This window comes from Nipponia nippon, unplaced genomic scaffold (assembly GCF_047370975.1).
Source record: "Nipponia nippon isolate SJK-2023a ecotype South Korea unplaced genomic scaffold, ASM4737097v1 scaffold_6, whole genome shotgun sequence".
NCBI lineage: Eukaryota > Metazoa > Chordata > Aves > Pelecaniformes > Threskiornithidae > Nipponia > Nipponia nippon.
In genome coordinates, this window is record NW_028262380.1 from 33,750,300 (window position 1) to 33,765,189 (window position 14,890).

At 40.5% G+C, this 14,890-nt stretch overlaps 1 protein-coding gene across 5 annotated transcripts in view; it reads right to left on the reverse strand.

Moving 5' to 3' along the window:
- The window catches only part of MTUS1 (microtubule associated scaffold protein 1), a 131,436-nt gene that overhangs the window by 90,040 nt on the left and 26,506 nt on the right, over nt 1-14,890 (reverse strand). For 4 of the 5 annotated variants that reach the window (XR_015699620.1, XM_087736189.1, XM_087736187.1 and 1 more), the window contains exon 2: nt 1,631-3,866. Coding sequence is in view for 4 of the 5 variants with exons in the window: in XM_087736189.1 (XP_087592315.1) it covers nt 1,631-3,667 (2,037 nt within the window). In the remaining variant the exon portion in view is untranslated. Of the gene's footprint in view, nt 1-1,630; nt 3,867-14,147; nt 14,241-14,890 lie in introns of those variants that run through there. The other variant, XM_087736186.1, reaches the window with a different exon arrangement.

The window sequence follows — 14,890 nt, forward strand, 5'->3', positions numbered from 1 at the left end:
TCATGCTGTAAAGTTAAGGCTATAAAGGTAAACTCATAAGAATGTATAGATCTTCATACGCTTTTCCGTGACTCAAGCCAATATGCAGCGATTTGGTCATATTAATGCACTTTCCACTTTTGACTCCAATCCTCATCCTCATTTTCAGAAGTTAATTTCTGCTTTTCATAAGACCACAAGTTTAGTCCAGCTGACTGGTGTCCTGCACATTTTATAGAAATTGCTCTATGGATTTTCCAGGTACCAGCAGAACAATTAATATCACAGAGGTTTCCATCTTGGTAATAGGGTGAATTAAAAGCATTCTCTCCAGCCCTCGGCACCAAAAGGAAGGAGTGAAGCAGAATCCAAGCCCTGAAAGACTTTAGAATTAAAACAGACAATCCTTGCTTTCATGTTAATTTAGTTTTTCAAGTTAAATTATTTATTATAATAAATAATAATATTTAGTGATTTCTTCTGTAAAGTTTCAAAAATGGATAGCTACTTCTGTTTTACCTGAAGTAGCTTCCTCCATATACCGAACTTTACTGGAGTTTTTCTGGCAAATCAGTAAAGCCTGACAAAAATTCAGACGCCAGTTTTACTGATAACAGCTGCTGCCTCCACTTCACCAATTTAACGTAAGCTGTTGAACCCGCAAGCGAACAACAGGAGGGACTCCATATAGCATCAAGACTCCAAGTCTGCATCCCTACCATGCCTCCCGAGATCTCGGTTGACCCAACCCCAAAGCTCTTCCCTTCTTTCTCACTGTTCCTTCTCTTTTAACCTTCTTTCAGAGTATTTGAAAGCAGCACGTTTCTCCTGACAGGCAGCTGACTCGTCCAAAAATATTTCCCAACCAACCAGCGCACACATACCTCCCGGCCAGGAAGTTTGCACCTTCCTGCTGGCTGGCTGCCCAAAACCAGGTATATGCCCTCTGTATGAGAAATATTTCCTGGCTACTCTTAACTATTGTAATGAGTCCTGATTCTACTTCAAATAAATGAACTCCCAAATTACTCAAAGCAGACAATTTAAGATGTTAAAGACAAAACGCTTGACCAACTTGTTGGTCTTACGGTTTTGTGTGACTTAATATTATTGTTAATATATGCACAACATTTCTGTCAGCAAATTTAAAACGTGTAATTTAGTTCTAAAACCTGTTTTGAAAGAAAAAAAATATAGAAAACAGCAATTTATCTCTAATGTCTATTTAAAGTTACAGCACCACTAGAATTATCTTGCTAAAAGCACATACTAAAAGCTATATTTAGAAAGACCTTATCAAGTTATGCTATGCAGTTTTACCAGTTTGACTAAATCAGGACTTGTTTGCTTTCATTAGAAATCTTACCAACTGCACTGTCTTAAGACTTTACAAAAAAAATTTTTATACCATGGAGTAAGATGAAGGCTGAAGACACTAAATAGCATGTGAGGCCAAGTGCTTCCCATTTGTACAACTGTACTTCTTCATTCCCTTTATTAGGGAGAGACTCTACCTCAGAAATCAACACTACAGTTACATTTGTAGACCAAAACCCATTCCACAATTTCCATTCAGCACTGTGCAACGCAGAATTCCCTTATTCCAAGTGTATAAAATACATAATTAAGTACATAAAGAAAATAAGCTTACCAAAGGAACAGAGTGTAGATCAAATGTTTCATTTGCCACATCTTTTAAGGCTGCTTCCAGAAGAATTCCCATGTTGCCGTTTTGCTCTTTTTCATCTCGAGACAGATAGATGTTTTGAGCACAGGGCTGCATTAGAGATTCTGAACTTTCCATTTTATCGTTCAGCATCTCTTTCGAGTTCTCTACACACGCTGGAAGCGCAGCAGAAACGGAGGAGCATGCTGAATGGGTAGCGCTTGCTTTGCCAATGTCTTCCGGATTCTGCTTTAACACAGGTGTCTTTGAAGCCTTGTGGGAAGCGTTTCTGGGATGTGTTGTGGCATGTACGACTTGGCTAGAGAAGAGGTGTTTGTTAAGATGTAGCTTATGGGGCTTATTCGCAGGCAATTCCACTTTAGTATCTTTAGCTAGATCTATTTTCTTTTTCAGCACTTTTATAGAGGGGGACAATTGCCTCGGGGAGGCAACCAGGGAAGATGAGGAGACAGCTGATAGCTGGGGGGACTGGGGAGACTGTTTTAATGCTGCACTGTCTCTTGACTGTAGCGCAGGCCTAGACACAACCTTTGGCTTAACATTTTTGAAATTAGGTTTGGGAAAACTAACAATCTCAGATTTCTTTGCTTTGGTTATTGTTGACACAATAGGAGACCTGCCCACTGGTTTTCCTGAACTAGCTTTAAGTAAAGGCCTTCTATTATGTCCTCCGACAAACGCCTCATTTGGTCTTAGTTTAGGAGACTTGTCTCCAAGTCCTGCCAAAGCTGAAACATTAAAAGTTGTATTTTTTGATCGTTCTTTAGGGGTTGAAGTACATAGAGCAGAATCACTTTCACTGGCCACAGGACTGAAAACCACAAAAGTTGCTTCGCATTTCAGGTCAGGTACAACAGTCCTCTTTAATTTTGATACATTGCAAGCTATGAAAGAGGTGCTGTGCATACCCTGAAGAGCAGCATTTCCAGAGATACTTTGTTCTTTGGTTAAGGGTTCACTGGTTTTCTTTAATACTTGTTCTCCATCCATTTTATTTACTTGAAGAAGGTGCATATTATTTACAGGACTATCCATGCATGTCTCAGCATTGCAATTCCCAGTTTCATCATGGTCATGGGTATCCTGCAAGGATTTCACTTCATCATCTTCACTAATATTAATGCATGGTGATAATGCATCTCGCATACAAGGATCTATACATCCAGCAGCTAGTTTTACAGACTGTGCTTCTTTTTCCTGTGATTCTTTGTCAGTCTTAGTGTTTTTTAGATAGTGTTCAACACCTGCAGAGGCAGGATGATATACTTCAAGTTCTGAATAGGCATCTGGGCTTTCTGAAGCCACTATCACAGAAGAGAAATTAGGTGTTCTTTCTGAGCTGGTTCTATCAAGTTTCTCTCTTGTACATACTTCAGAAGAGATTAGAGCTTCCCTCAGATGCATGTCATCATTTTGATCAGTTCCCAGAATTTCACCTGTAACATTAGTAACATCCAATGTGCTCAGGTGGCAGCATGCCCTGTCCTTTATCAGGGACTGTGTGTTCCGCTCTGAAGCGGGAAGAAGTAGTAGATGCTGAGAGTCAGTCTGACTGTAAGGCACCGATTGTTTGATACTCTGATTTTGCATTTTTGCCATAGCAACATTACCTTTCAGCAAGTCTGTTGTTTCTTTCAAGTCACAGTTCAAAGGACATACACAAGTCTGTTCAGTCACAGAAGACCTGCATGCAGCATCTGCATCTCCCAATAGAGTTCCCATGCAGTTGTATTTACCAGGCGTCTTCTGCAGATGAAGTGCTTCAATACACGGCTTTTTTAGAAGAATACTTCTGAAGTCACTCTTATTTTCAAGAACAGTATCATCTTCATGCTCAGTCACTATATTTTGGTCAGTTGAATTACTGTGTATCTTGGTGGCACAATGCTTTGACAAAGGTGTAGCTCTGTCACATGCGTAGTTATTTCCATTTTCATCCCTTGTAAGTAAGGAAGACTTCAAGCCATTCTTTGCTTTGTCATCTGACTTTTCAACATTCATTTTGAAGGCAAAATTTCAAACTATTCTCATTTTATACTTATTTAAAATCCCAGAGAATGCAGATTCTTCTGAGCTTTGCAGAAAAAAAAAACAACAAAACAACAACAAACCAGCTTTTCCCTGGAACGTGTCAATTGTCCTGAAAGATATTTAAAAAATAGTTCTTTGTTTTCATGTTTCCCAAGAGGATTCAAAAGTTCTGAAATTAAAAAGAAATGAAAAACATTTAGCCAAACCAGGATTTTAAGACAGTAAGCATTCTTAAGCTATTAGTCTTTGAATCAAGTGCAGCCATTTTGACTAACTTCCTTAAGGAAATTAGGCTTTTGCAATGATGCCATTCGTGCATGTTTACCTTCACAAGCCATTTCCACTTCCCTGACTGCCAAGCAACTTTTGAACCCTTTGGTCAGTTGCAATCAGGTGTGACTTCAGGGTTAGATTCTCAGACACTTGGCTTGCTTGGCTTCCATGCAAGCGAAGGAACAACCCAAAAGATTTGGCGCCTTGACAGGAAAAAGGTATCTGAGGGACTACATGATAGAATAAACCATCATTTTTCCCCTCTTCCAATAGCAGGTAGTCAACAAAAGGGCATGGTTCCTCACACAGTGCATAGTCAAGCTATGAAGCTTCTTATTGCATGAGCTTGAAAGACAAAAGCTTACACAGGCTCAAACACAAGCAGGCAAGAGCCATGTAAGACAAATCTGTCCAAAACTGCATGAAGACAGGAAATTAAGAGAGGTCTAAATTGTAATAATGATGAAATGCTGCTGTATAATCTCAGGTCTAGAACAGACACCAGAGCAGCAACATAGGAGCAACACTAAGAATCCCAGTGAAGATAAACTTCAGTGCTCATCCCTTGATGCACATAGCAAGGAGCAGTAACAACCCCAGACATCAGTTTTTCTCTGCACTGAAGGCCTTTTCCCTGCCTTTCAAGGAAGCAATGCACAGCAGAGGCAAGACCTTCAAAGAGTTGTCTTAAGACACCTGAGCTGAAATAAAGAGAAGACGGGGAGGTTTATAATCAGCTCTGGGGTTACACCAGTACACTACCCCAGTGCTGCTGGGGTAGCCAACGAGTAGGTGCACATGGGACCCCTTCAGAGTCACTGGAGAGCAATTCCCTGTATAGCAACAGCCTCCATCTTCTATAAAGATGACATAAGATTAGCCAAGTTGGGAAACAATTCCAATGTCCTCTCCAGCAAAGCAGAGCCACATATCCTCACCCAAAACCCTACAGAAGCAGAAAGGGCAAGGGGGGAGATAGGAAAACAAAACAATACAACAAAAACAACTAAAGAAGTGTCCTTGCAATGTGTAAGCACAAGTTCCTAGCAAGCACTAAGACTGTACCCAGGCACCAAAACCGCAAGGACATGAAAGAGAGAAGATCCAAACTGTCCAAAGCAGCTGGATGACCTCCATAGCACAATTCCATATGAAAGGCTCCTAGTACCAGAAATGAGATCAGAGGTAGGAAAAACTTCAGATTTCAGATATGGTTGCAGTGGGGTGGGGGATCTGGCAGGAAGAAGGGTCACTTTCAGAGCGATAAAGTCTAAATGGGAGGGAGAGAGTTCACTGGATCCAACAAGGGAAGCAGGCTGAAGACGTGTTCGTTGACAAAGGTCAGCTTCCCAACTGAAGAATGGGGAAACTGGACAGGTGTGGAACACAGTCACACATCTGGAGTGACAGACTCCACTCTCCAATCAAAGAACAGGAAGGAGGAGGACATTTGCCATCAAAAACAATGAGCACAGGTCAGTGGTGTTTAACTAAAATGCAGACACCAGAGTGTGGTGTCCTCAAGTGAGGATACTGATAAAATAACATATTTGAAATCTGGTGGGAAGAAAGCGGCAGGACAAGAACATCAGAATTAAGTATACAGGATGGACAGAATAATGCTTGCTAACATGAGAATCATATTAAAGTCTGAAATTATTTGACTGTAAGTTAACCACAATGAGTAGCAGAGTCCCTACAGACTAAAAATCCAGAGCTAACAGAAAACCAGAGAATATTTGATCTGCACTATCAACTGTCTCAACTAGGGCGACAATACTGGTTGCAATACACTAAGTCAGGTCAAGGAGGCTACAAGACCAGAAAACATAAGGATAATAATGGGAAACTTCTGCTATCTCAATGTTGGTTAGGCACATTGAAGAATAATTCCCTGATCATATTTTTGTACAGGAATCAATGACTGCTTTGGAAAACAAGTTTGCCATGACAAGAAAAGCAACTCTTGATTTCTTCTCTAACAAAGACATTTAAATCCTCACAGAAGCCATATAAACCATTTTGGAAACCACAGCGGGGGGGGGGGAACGACGGAAACCACCAAATACTTATCAACAAATCTTTGGAAAGTGTAAAATAAGTCAGCACACTAAGTAGTGAAAGGTAAATTACTAAAAGCAAGAATGCATCATTCAAGAAGCTGACATTTTTCTTTAAACCTTATTTTCTTCAGCTGCAAACATAGCTTGAATAACTACATTCAAAATAAATCCTTTTCCATACCAATGAAAAGTATAAAAAGCTTTCCAGACAGGCTGTAGGGCCCGTAAAGTTTTGAGTACAAAAGCAGCACTCAAATTAAGACCATTCTAGAACTGCAGGAATTTGTGTGCTCACTACGGACCGGAGTGGCTTCTTGCCTACAACCTTGTATTTACATGGGACTTGAAACATCTGTCTCAGACTGAGGGTAAAAAGACCATGGAACAAGGAAACAACAAGCTACCAAAAATCTGACAGCACCCTCCTCTGCCCCCCCTTTCTTCCCCAAGATGAAATGGCTTGACTACCTTAAAATCTCCTGGTTCCTTAAGGCTGGTCTAAATCCTTTGCCTACCCACTACTACTCAATCCCTATAGAAGCATTAACAATTTTAGTACCCTCATTTTCATCTGCCATTAGGAAATGTAAGGCAGATTCAAGAGTTCTTCCAAAAAAGTCTTCCCCGGAGGTAGGGCAAGAACCTGTCCTGAATAATTTTCCATTGATTTAAATCAATCACAGAATCAATTGCTGAAAAATATTTGCAAACTTTGCTCTCACTTTTGTTTTGACACAATAAAACTAGTTTCTACTTGTCTGGAGACTAGCCCATAACACTCCTTGCTCACCTAGTCATGCAACAAAAACTTAAGATTCCATTTTGATTCAGCATTAGCTCAGATCCAACCAGTAGTCTCACCTCTTTCAAGAGCTTTCTCACTACAGAAAACAGGGAACTTCAATATGCCAAGACTTAGCAAGACTGAGAGCCCAGGAATTTAAAGAATGACACATTAGCTTACAGTATGCATAACGAATAATGCCAAAATTTGAAACAACACAGGCAGCGAAGTAAACCTTGATCCAATCGATGCTGAAGAAGCTCCAAGAAAAATAAAAGTAGCTTTGAGGCTGAGTAGAGAAATGACAAAGTGCATTAAAGTTGCATATACAAACGTGTACATGTACATAGAGAAGTCTGCTCACTCAGTGCTCTGAACTTTCACATAACCAGAGAATATACAGTAATAAACCACCGATTCAACTATTTTTAAAGAAAATTTTCACTTCAGTAATCAATACTTCCATGAACAACTAGACCAGCTTCAAATACAGCTTCATATCCACACTTAAGTCCTAAAAGTGCCCTGCATAAAAAGTGAGGTTTTCCTAAGTATTAACTAGTGTATAAAAATCTGTAACCTAGATGAACATTAGTCCTCAAAAAAACTGACACTCTAACTCTGCAGGTACTAATATGTTCAACAGGCTTATGAGAACACTTCCTGGTAATGAGAAATTGTTTAAACTTAAGACCTGCGATAAGAGACGGAATGAAAAATTAACCTCAGCCAGCATCTCCTCCACAGGAGTGGTCAGTAGCAGATGCACAGACACAGTTGCCCTTCCTGAGAACATTCCTTCCCAAGAATACACTGATCCTGGCAACTAATGACTCAGGGAATTCTCTAAACTAAATACTACTAATAAACTCACTTCGAGTTTGTTTTATATCGACAAGCATTATGCACGCCTGGCCTCCACAACACCCTACAGTGCACTGCAGAAGAGTTCAGCTGTTTTGTGCCTTCAGTAAAGCTCAACTTGCCACATTTCAGTTGTATATTTCAAGTACTTACACACTGCAAAAAAAGTCTTAGTTATCAGAGCTCTAAGCTTTCCCCTTCCTCAACAGATATAAGAGCTTGGGGTAACAGAAGCATCAATTTGAAAAAAGGGAAAGGAGCTTGGCAAGCAGATTCTCCTAAAGGAGAAGAGATCGGCTGTCAGCAGCCCCATATCCAGGAGAAATACACTACAACATGCAGAAAAGGGCTCAGAGCAATATCTTGTCGTCACTTCTACTGACCTACAAGGGGTGTCCAGGGGTGTGCTGTAAAAGGGCAGAGGGACAGTGAATCGTTCAGTGCTGGGTAAACAGGAATCAAAACCATATCAATTACAATAGATAATTCAAGCTACAAGTTTACAAATACTACAAGAATGCAAGTCAGTTTGTGTTAGCGTCACAACACAGACAGTAATAATTTACACTTTTGCTGGTACTCCATCTGGAACTCTGTTCTTTCACCCACACCATCACACAGTGTTTACTCAAACCCATCAGCTATGTTTGTGCAGCCTCTGGGGGGTGGGACTAAATCTGAAAGCAGAGGGTGCACCCAGACACGCAGGAAGGCAATCTAGAAGCGCTCTCATCAGCTGAACATGCTTTGATACCAGACAAAATGCACCGTCAGCATCTGTATTTCAGCAGAAAACCATATTGCATGGTCACAATTACCACAGTCACTGAAGTCAGAAACCATTTAAGGCATTTCATACATCAACGCGTTACACTACAACCAGTTTACCAGCCCACGTTCTGGAACACAACACAATCACGCAAGTCTGACTTTCGGCACATACACCTGAAGGCAGAGATGGCAGCATCCAGGAGGGAGTCTGCAGCGACCAGGCATCCCTCGCAACATACTCTGTCCAGTGTTGCTCACACGTGTTTCATCAGAAAGCACTGGGACAACACAATTTCAGGTAATGCTGCATTTGTCCAGAATCACGATTTCAGAGCTCCCCATGCAACTGCATGTCACATCCTGATGTGAATTAGCCTGTTGCCAATTCAAATTCAAACTATTAAAAGAGAGAACGAGTTAAGCTCCTAAAACAACTTCACCCAAACATTTATAACATTACAAGTACATACTCCTAGAAGTGAATTATATGAAGTGCTCATATGCTAATGGCATTGCTTGCTTAAGAACACACAGTACCATCAGTGCTGGCACTGTGTTTATAACAAAAATAACCCACAGGGTAGCTAAGTGACATCTGTATGCTTTACTCAAAGCCATTTTAAAAATCAAAATCCATGTGAGACACTTGCTACGGTAAGTAGAAATAACGTGCAAGTTATGTTTGCAAGGTCATGCAGGCAACGCAGACTGAAGGAGTAGTATCACTTTCACAGGCATGAACCATCAGGGTTTGCCTCCTACTTGGCTATTTGCCAGCCTGCTTCAGGACTGAAGCACCAGCATAACATACAAGTGATAGTAACCAAGGAGCATGGATTTTAAGCAGTTAAATCTTGGCACTAATGTATGAAAAAAGTGGAAAGGCAGTTGAGCATACAGCTGCAGAAAACAGACATCCTAAAGTTGTGTGAGAGGTGCTGACTTCCTGTAAGGTGTCCAAACCATGACACAGTACCATCAGACTACCCCAAAACATATGACCGCTCATGCTAACACGTACGTCTACCCAAGCAGCATGCCCCTACTCGTGACTAAATGGTTGTCTAACAGACAGCAATGCTAGTGCTTTCCCCAAACTCACAGCCTCCAGTGGTTCAGTCCTCAGAGCTCTGGTTCAACAGAAAGCTTCACTGCTTTCAGAACCTTCTTTTCCTTGCCCAGTCATTCCTTTCCTAAGATGAAGAGTCCTAATCTATTTAATTGTTCATAAACTCTGGCCATCCTTGTTGGCCTGTCTTCAAGGATGTCAGGCTGTTGTCTCCATCTTCAAGTTCAGACTATTCAGACTGTAAGCACATAACACATTCAGACATTCCAATGGATTTATATAGTGTCTTGATAAACACAATTTTTCTTCCTTTAATAATTGCCAACTTCTGATTTTTATTGTAACGTAGGTTCTGGGAGAACTCTATATTGAGAAACAGAAGACTGGTCCAGTGACTTAAAGCTAAATTGAATCCACCTTTTATTTAGATAACCAAGATACCTGAAAACAGTGTCTAGAAATGGCATCTAGTATTTTAGAGATTTGGAGGTGCAACCCCCTAGACCAATAAGTTCTGCAAATGCACATGCCTTTCCTCCATTATTTTACAGCAACTGACAAGATGAAACACTCAGAAGTAATAGAGATAAGCATACACATGCCAGTGACAAATGCTAGCTATTAAGACAGCACAAGTAAGCAAGCGTACTTTATTATTGGAGATTAAGTGCATGATCAAACAAAACCAAAGCTACCTATATGAATCTGCAGATGAGAATACCAACAAGCCTCTCACTTGGATATTCCAGCGCTCCCTTATGACTCAATTGGGCTCTCATTCGCAGCTCCATTGAGACAGCATTCATTGCTAGAAGTGGCACAGACTATTCATGGGGTTTTCAAAGTATGGTGCAGTACAAAACTGCACACATGGTCAGTTATATACTTAGTTACCATTCATTTATCCATTGCCATCATAAACAAAGGCTGTGCATGGTTTTCAATGAGATCAATATTCAGTCTGTTAGTCTTTAGGAACTCATAAGAATGACATTAAGTTATTACTTCCTGGTTAAATTAGTTATGAAATTTTCAGGAAGATGCTTTGGTGGGGTTTTTTTTTTTGCTATTTTATCACAACTAAATTGTTTAGCAGAAGCATATGTTCTTGTACAAGGCAGGATAAACTTTTGGGTCAAAATGAAAGTAAGGAGTTGGAACTTGAAGAAAAAAAAAAAACAAAACCAAAGAACAATCGCACATTTATTATGGCACTTCCTTGGAAGGTCAAGGTTCAAGTCCTTTTTGAAAGACTTGATTGAATAGCTAAGCACAAACAAGACTGAGACTGTCAGAGACCTATGTTCAACAATCCTAATCAGTGTTCAAGTTCTTTGACTAGATTAGGGTTACAAATATTGCTCACCTTCTCTTTCCTGGAATTCAGCTAAACTGATTTGCTCCATTGTTACCATTTAAAGGGTACCTTTATACACTGTGGTATCTTCAAGTTACAAAACAGTGAGTCAGGATAATTCACAGGAATTTTCCTTCTAAGACTGAAATATTATCGGTGTAGGAAGAAAGGTGGTAATAGATTACGAAGAACAAAAATGCTTTGTGAATTCATGCTAGGTCTGCCCAGACACTCGCATACACAAATAAGTTAAACTTTAAAGTTGAACAAATAAGGTTTGTGCTGAGGAACGTCCTCAAGTTTCAAGATAGTCTTCAGATATCTAGCAGCTTTCCTGAAGTCTCTCATCATGCATTCTTCATCAGCAGTTCTCATTTTTTAAGGACATTTCAGCCATCAGCCCCCTTGCTGCCCATCTTCCTTTGAACAAACTTCAACCATTCAAAGTAGGAGTTGGGCTGACTGCTTCTGAACTAACCAATCAGTCCTCTCAGCAACCTTTCTGCTCTCCATTACACGTTTCTCCTCTTTTACTGAGCTGTCAATCCTCTTAACTTGCCCCATATTCCTCACTTGCTTCTCAGACTAGCTGAAGTCAAATCTAGTACAGAAGCAGGTACACAGGGAAGCAGAGCAGAATAGCCACTACACCTTGGATTCTCAAGACAAATGGGGGGTTGTTGCTGTTAGTGGTTTTGTTTTGTTTGAGTTTTTTTGTTTGGTTGGTTGGTTTTTTTAACTTTTGTTTTAAAATATACCCTCTGAGTATTAGGTCTACAGACATTTAATTAAGCAAAGACTTTTTGTCTGCTGCTAATCTCCTCTTGACTGAGAAGTACAAGGCTTTGACAAAACAGCCAGTACAAAAACGGCAGAAACACTCTGCCCGAGCAGCACCATGCTGCAAAGGTAGTGGCTAAAATGCCAGTCATAACCCTGGAAAAAAAATAATAGTTCTCATTTCCTAACAATGAGCCACAACTTAGTCATTCATTTGGCAAGTCAGAGCAGAGACGGCTTTAACCAGTACCACTGAAATAACTCCTGCATTAAATATTTGCCTTTACATTCAAGTTTTAATGCCAAGCAAATATACCACAATGTGCTAGGCAGCATACACTGAGACTACTTAAGGTTATGTGCTGACTTGAAACTTTTCATGTTCCTGAACTATTTTATGAAGCATCTGTGCCCACAGCACATGACACGTAGCTGACATTATCAGTATTCTGGCTAGTGCAGTGACTGTGTCGATGGAATCAGACAGTTAAGGCCACAGAAAGACTCATCTGCTCCCGTGCACTGCATGTCCTTTCAGATCTTCACCTAAAACTGAGAAGCTGTTCAGCAAATGGCTATATTTAACACCGACATATAATATGAACTAGTTTACAGAGCACCTGGAGTACTCCCAACATAACCTGTAGCGAAGCAAGATACAGTAAGTACAGCAGTATTATTTCGTTTTAGTGGATTATTCTGTGTAACACATTTATAACCTGATTAATTTATCTGAAAAAGCAGATCAACGCAGCATCTCACAATTGAAAAAGCAGACTCCTTGCCCTGATAGCCTTTTGCAGTACAGACTGAAGAATTAACGAAGATGCTGAGGATTTCTCACATTAACCAGGTCAGAAGTTTAATCAGCTCACAGTTTTTGAAGACTCAAAGATGCTTGCTATGCAGAAGTGGTCATTCATTCAGAAAAAGACTACAGCCAGCCAAGAACAGTTTCCACTTGCTTTACAAGAAATTCTACCACAGAGTTAGGACTGCACTTTTGCACAGCATCACAGCAGAATTTTATTCTGAATCTGTTGCCAACAGAAGAATAGTTGTTCCTACATTTATGTTTTTCTAAATATTCAAGACTACTGATTATATATAGCAAACAAAATGTAATAAGACTGCAATGAACTGCTTACAGGAAATAATACTTTGGTAGCCAAATAGGAAACAGCTCCGACCCGATAATAAATCTTAAAGGTGCACTGGTTGTTGAGGGTTTTCAGTAAGTATTGCTGAATAGTAATTTAAACCTTATCAAACTTAACAATTTCACCAATATTTCACCTGTAGTGTTGCACAACTGGCATCTGGAGCAAGCAGGCAATTCATAGCCATTGTACCAAATGTTGTAGTCTCAGGAGAAAAAAAAAGCCATGTTGTTTTTATATTTTAAAAAAATGTTATGTTCCCTACAAAGGAAATTGTTTCTCACAGTAAGATCAGTCCTGCTACGAGAGTTTATTTTTGTATTTTATTGTTTTTACATTTTTGTTTGTTTGTCTTTTGGTCCCAGAACACACACACCTCTGAATCTAACAGGGACTAGCTCTGCAAAGCTAAACACAGCACTGCACATCTGCAGCAGACAAATGACAAGAACAAGAAAGACACCATGACAGTTTTGCACAGCTGTTCGGAGAAAATAGCTTGATTTATGCAACACTATTAGGCAGCAGGGTACAGTTGGTGCTTTCTGGAAAGCATGAGCTCCCTGTGCCACCTGACATGGCTGCCGACAAGCTGCCTGCAGACCTGCAAGAGCCGAAATTCCACCAGGACCTGGTGGGGGAAGGACCACAGAGAAGGGGGAGCTGCACACACGTTGCTTCAAAGGCTGCCAGGGCAAGGTTATTGGTCTCATTCAGGTGATCTGGAAGGGATCCAGATGTGCAGGCTGCTGCCTGGCTCCCCACGGATCCCCCTTGGCTCTGGGGAAGAGGGTCCAGCAGCACTCCTGCAAAGGGTTCTACATCCCCAGGGCAACAGCGGGACTCGAAGCTCCTGTCTAGAAATTGTCCCCTCAGTCCCTCTGAGACCGCTCAGGAATGCTGTAGTCTAGCAAAGAATTATAAATTTCTTCCTTAAGATGCAAGTGGTACAAACCCATTATTTTAATACTTTTCCTTCAATCAAGCTTCTTGAAGTTAGGCATCAAATTCATACACTGCTTACGATAGTCTACATTTTGTTTTACAGTATAGCCAAACCTCTACACCAGAACTTTAACCAGAGAGCTGAAAAAAGTGTTTTAACTTCAAAATGCCAGCCTCTCAAACAGTTTTCATTCAACTATTTAGCTGACTCCACAGCTTCCCACAAGAGTAGACTGTATATATATCACCAGATCTTTGCAGGCACCCTGGAACTACAGTTATACATTATATGGGAGCATTAGCCTTCATTTCAACTCAAGACGGACCAAAATCAATGCAAGGGGCAGTGATAGAACTGTTACAAACCCAGTGCTGCATCCATACCTGGTGTTCCCAAGTGAGTTTCAGTTTCTGCCACAGCCTCTCCTTGAGATGAGAGATCCACACAACAAGAGGACATTGTGCTACGAAGTCAAAAAGCAGCACCCTGGTTTTGTAATAAACTAGGTCATAACCCTTGAATAACTGACAGCCTAACAGGAGCTAAATGATTAACAGGCAAAAACTGCCTCTCTCTTCCTTTGGCTGGTTTTTGAGAGAGTCAGCTTGGCCTTTTTTGCAAGATCACACGTTAACTTTTACCATACAGCCCCCTCAGTCAGATGATTCACTCGTACACATGGATTGGTCCTCTGGAGTCTCTAGGACTTGGTGCCATGTATAAACTACTCAGTCTGCAATACAGCTCACCTCACGTTTCACCCTTTAGGCTTTGACTTCACTGGCTTTACAAGCCTGATGGAGGGAAAACCTGAATTACATACAAGTAGTGATAGCACCAGGATGATTTAAAGGACATTGGCCTGATCTGGTACACTTTAAGCAGCCATTCTACAGCCAGACTCTCAGTTTGTTAGCAGCAACCTATAAAATTCTATTTCTTGGGCTAAACCTCATTTAAGACACGCAAATCTGCAGCAGAAAATAATTGGGAGAACACACAGGTAAAGGGGCTTTCCATTACTACCATTTAAAAAAGTGTTTGTGGAAAAAAATTACTGCAACTTCTATAGATTCTGCACAGGGACAGGCAATACAAAGATTCAAGTTAAACGGTGCCTTTATAT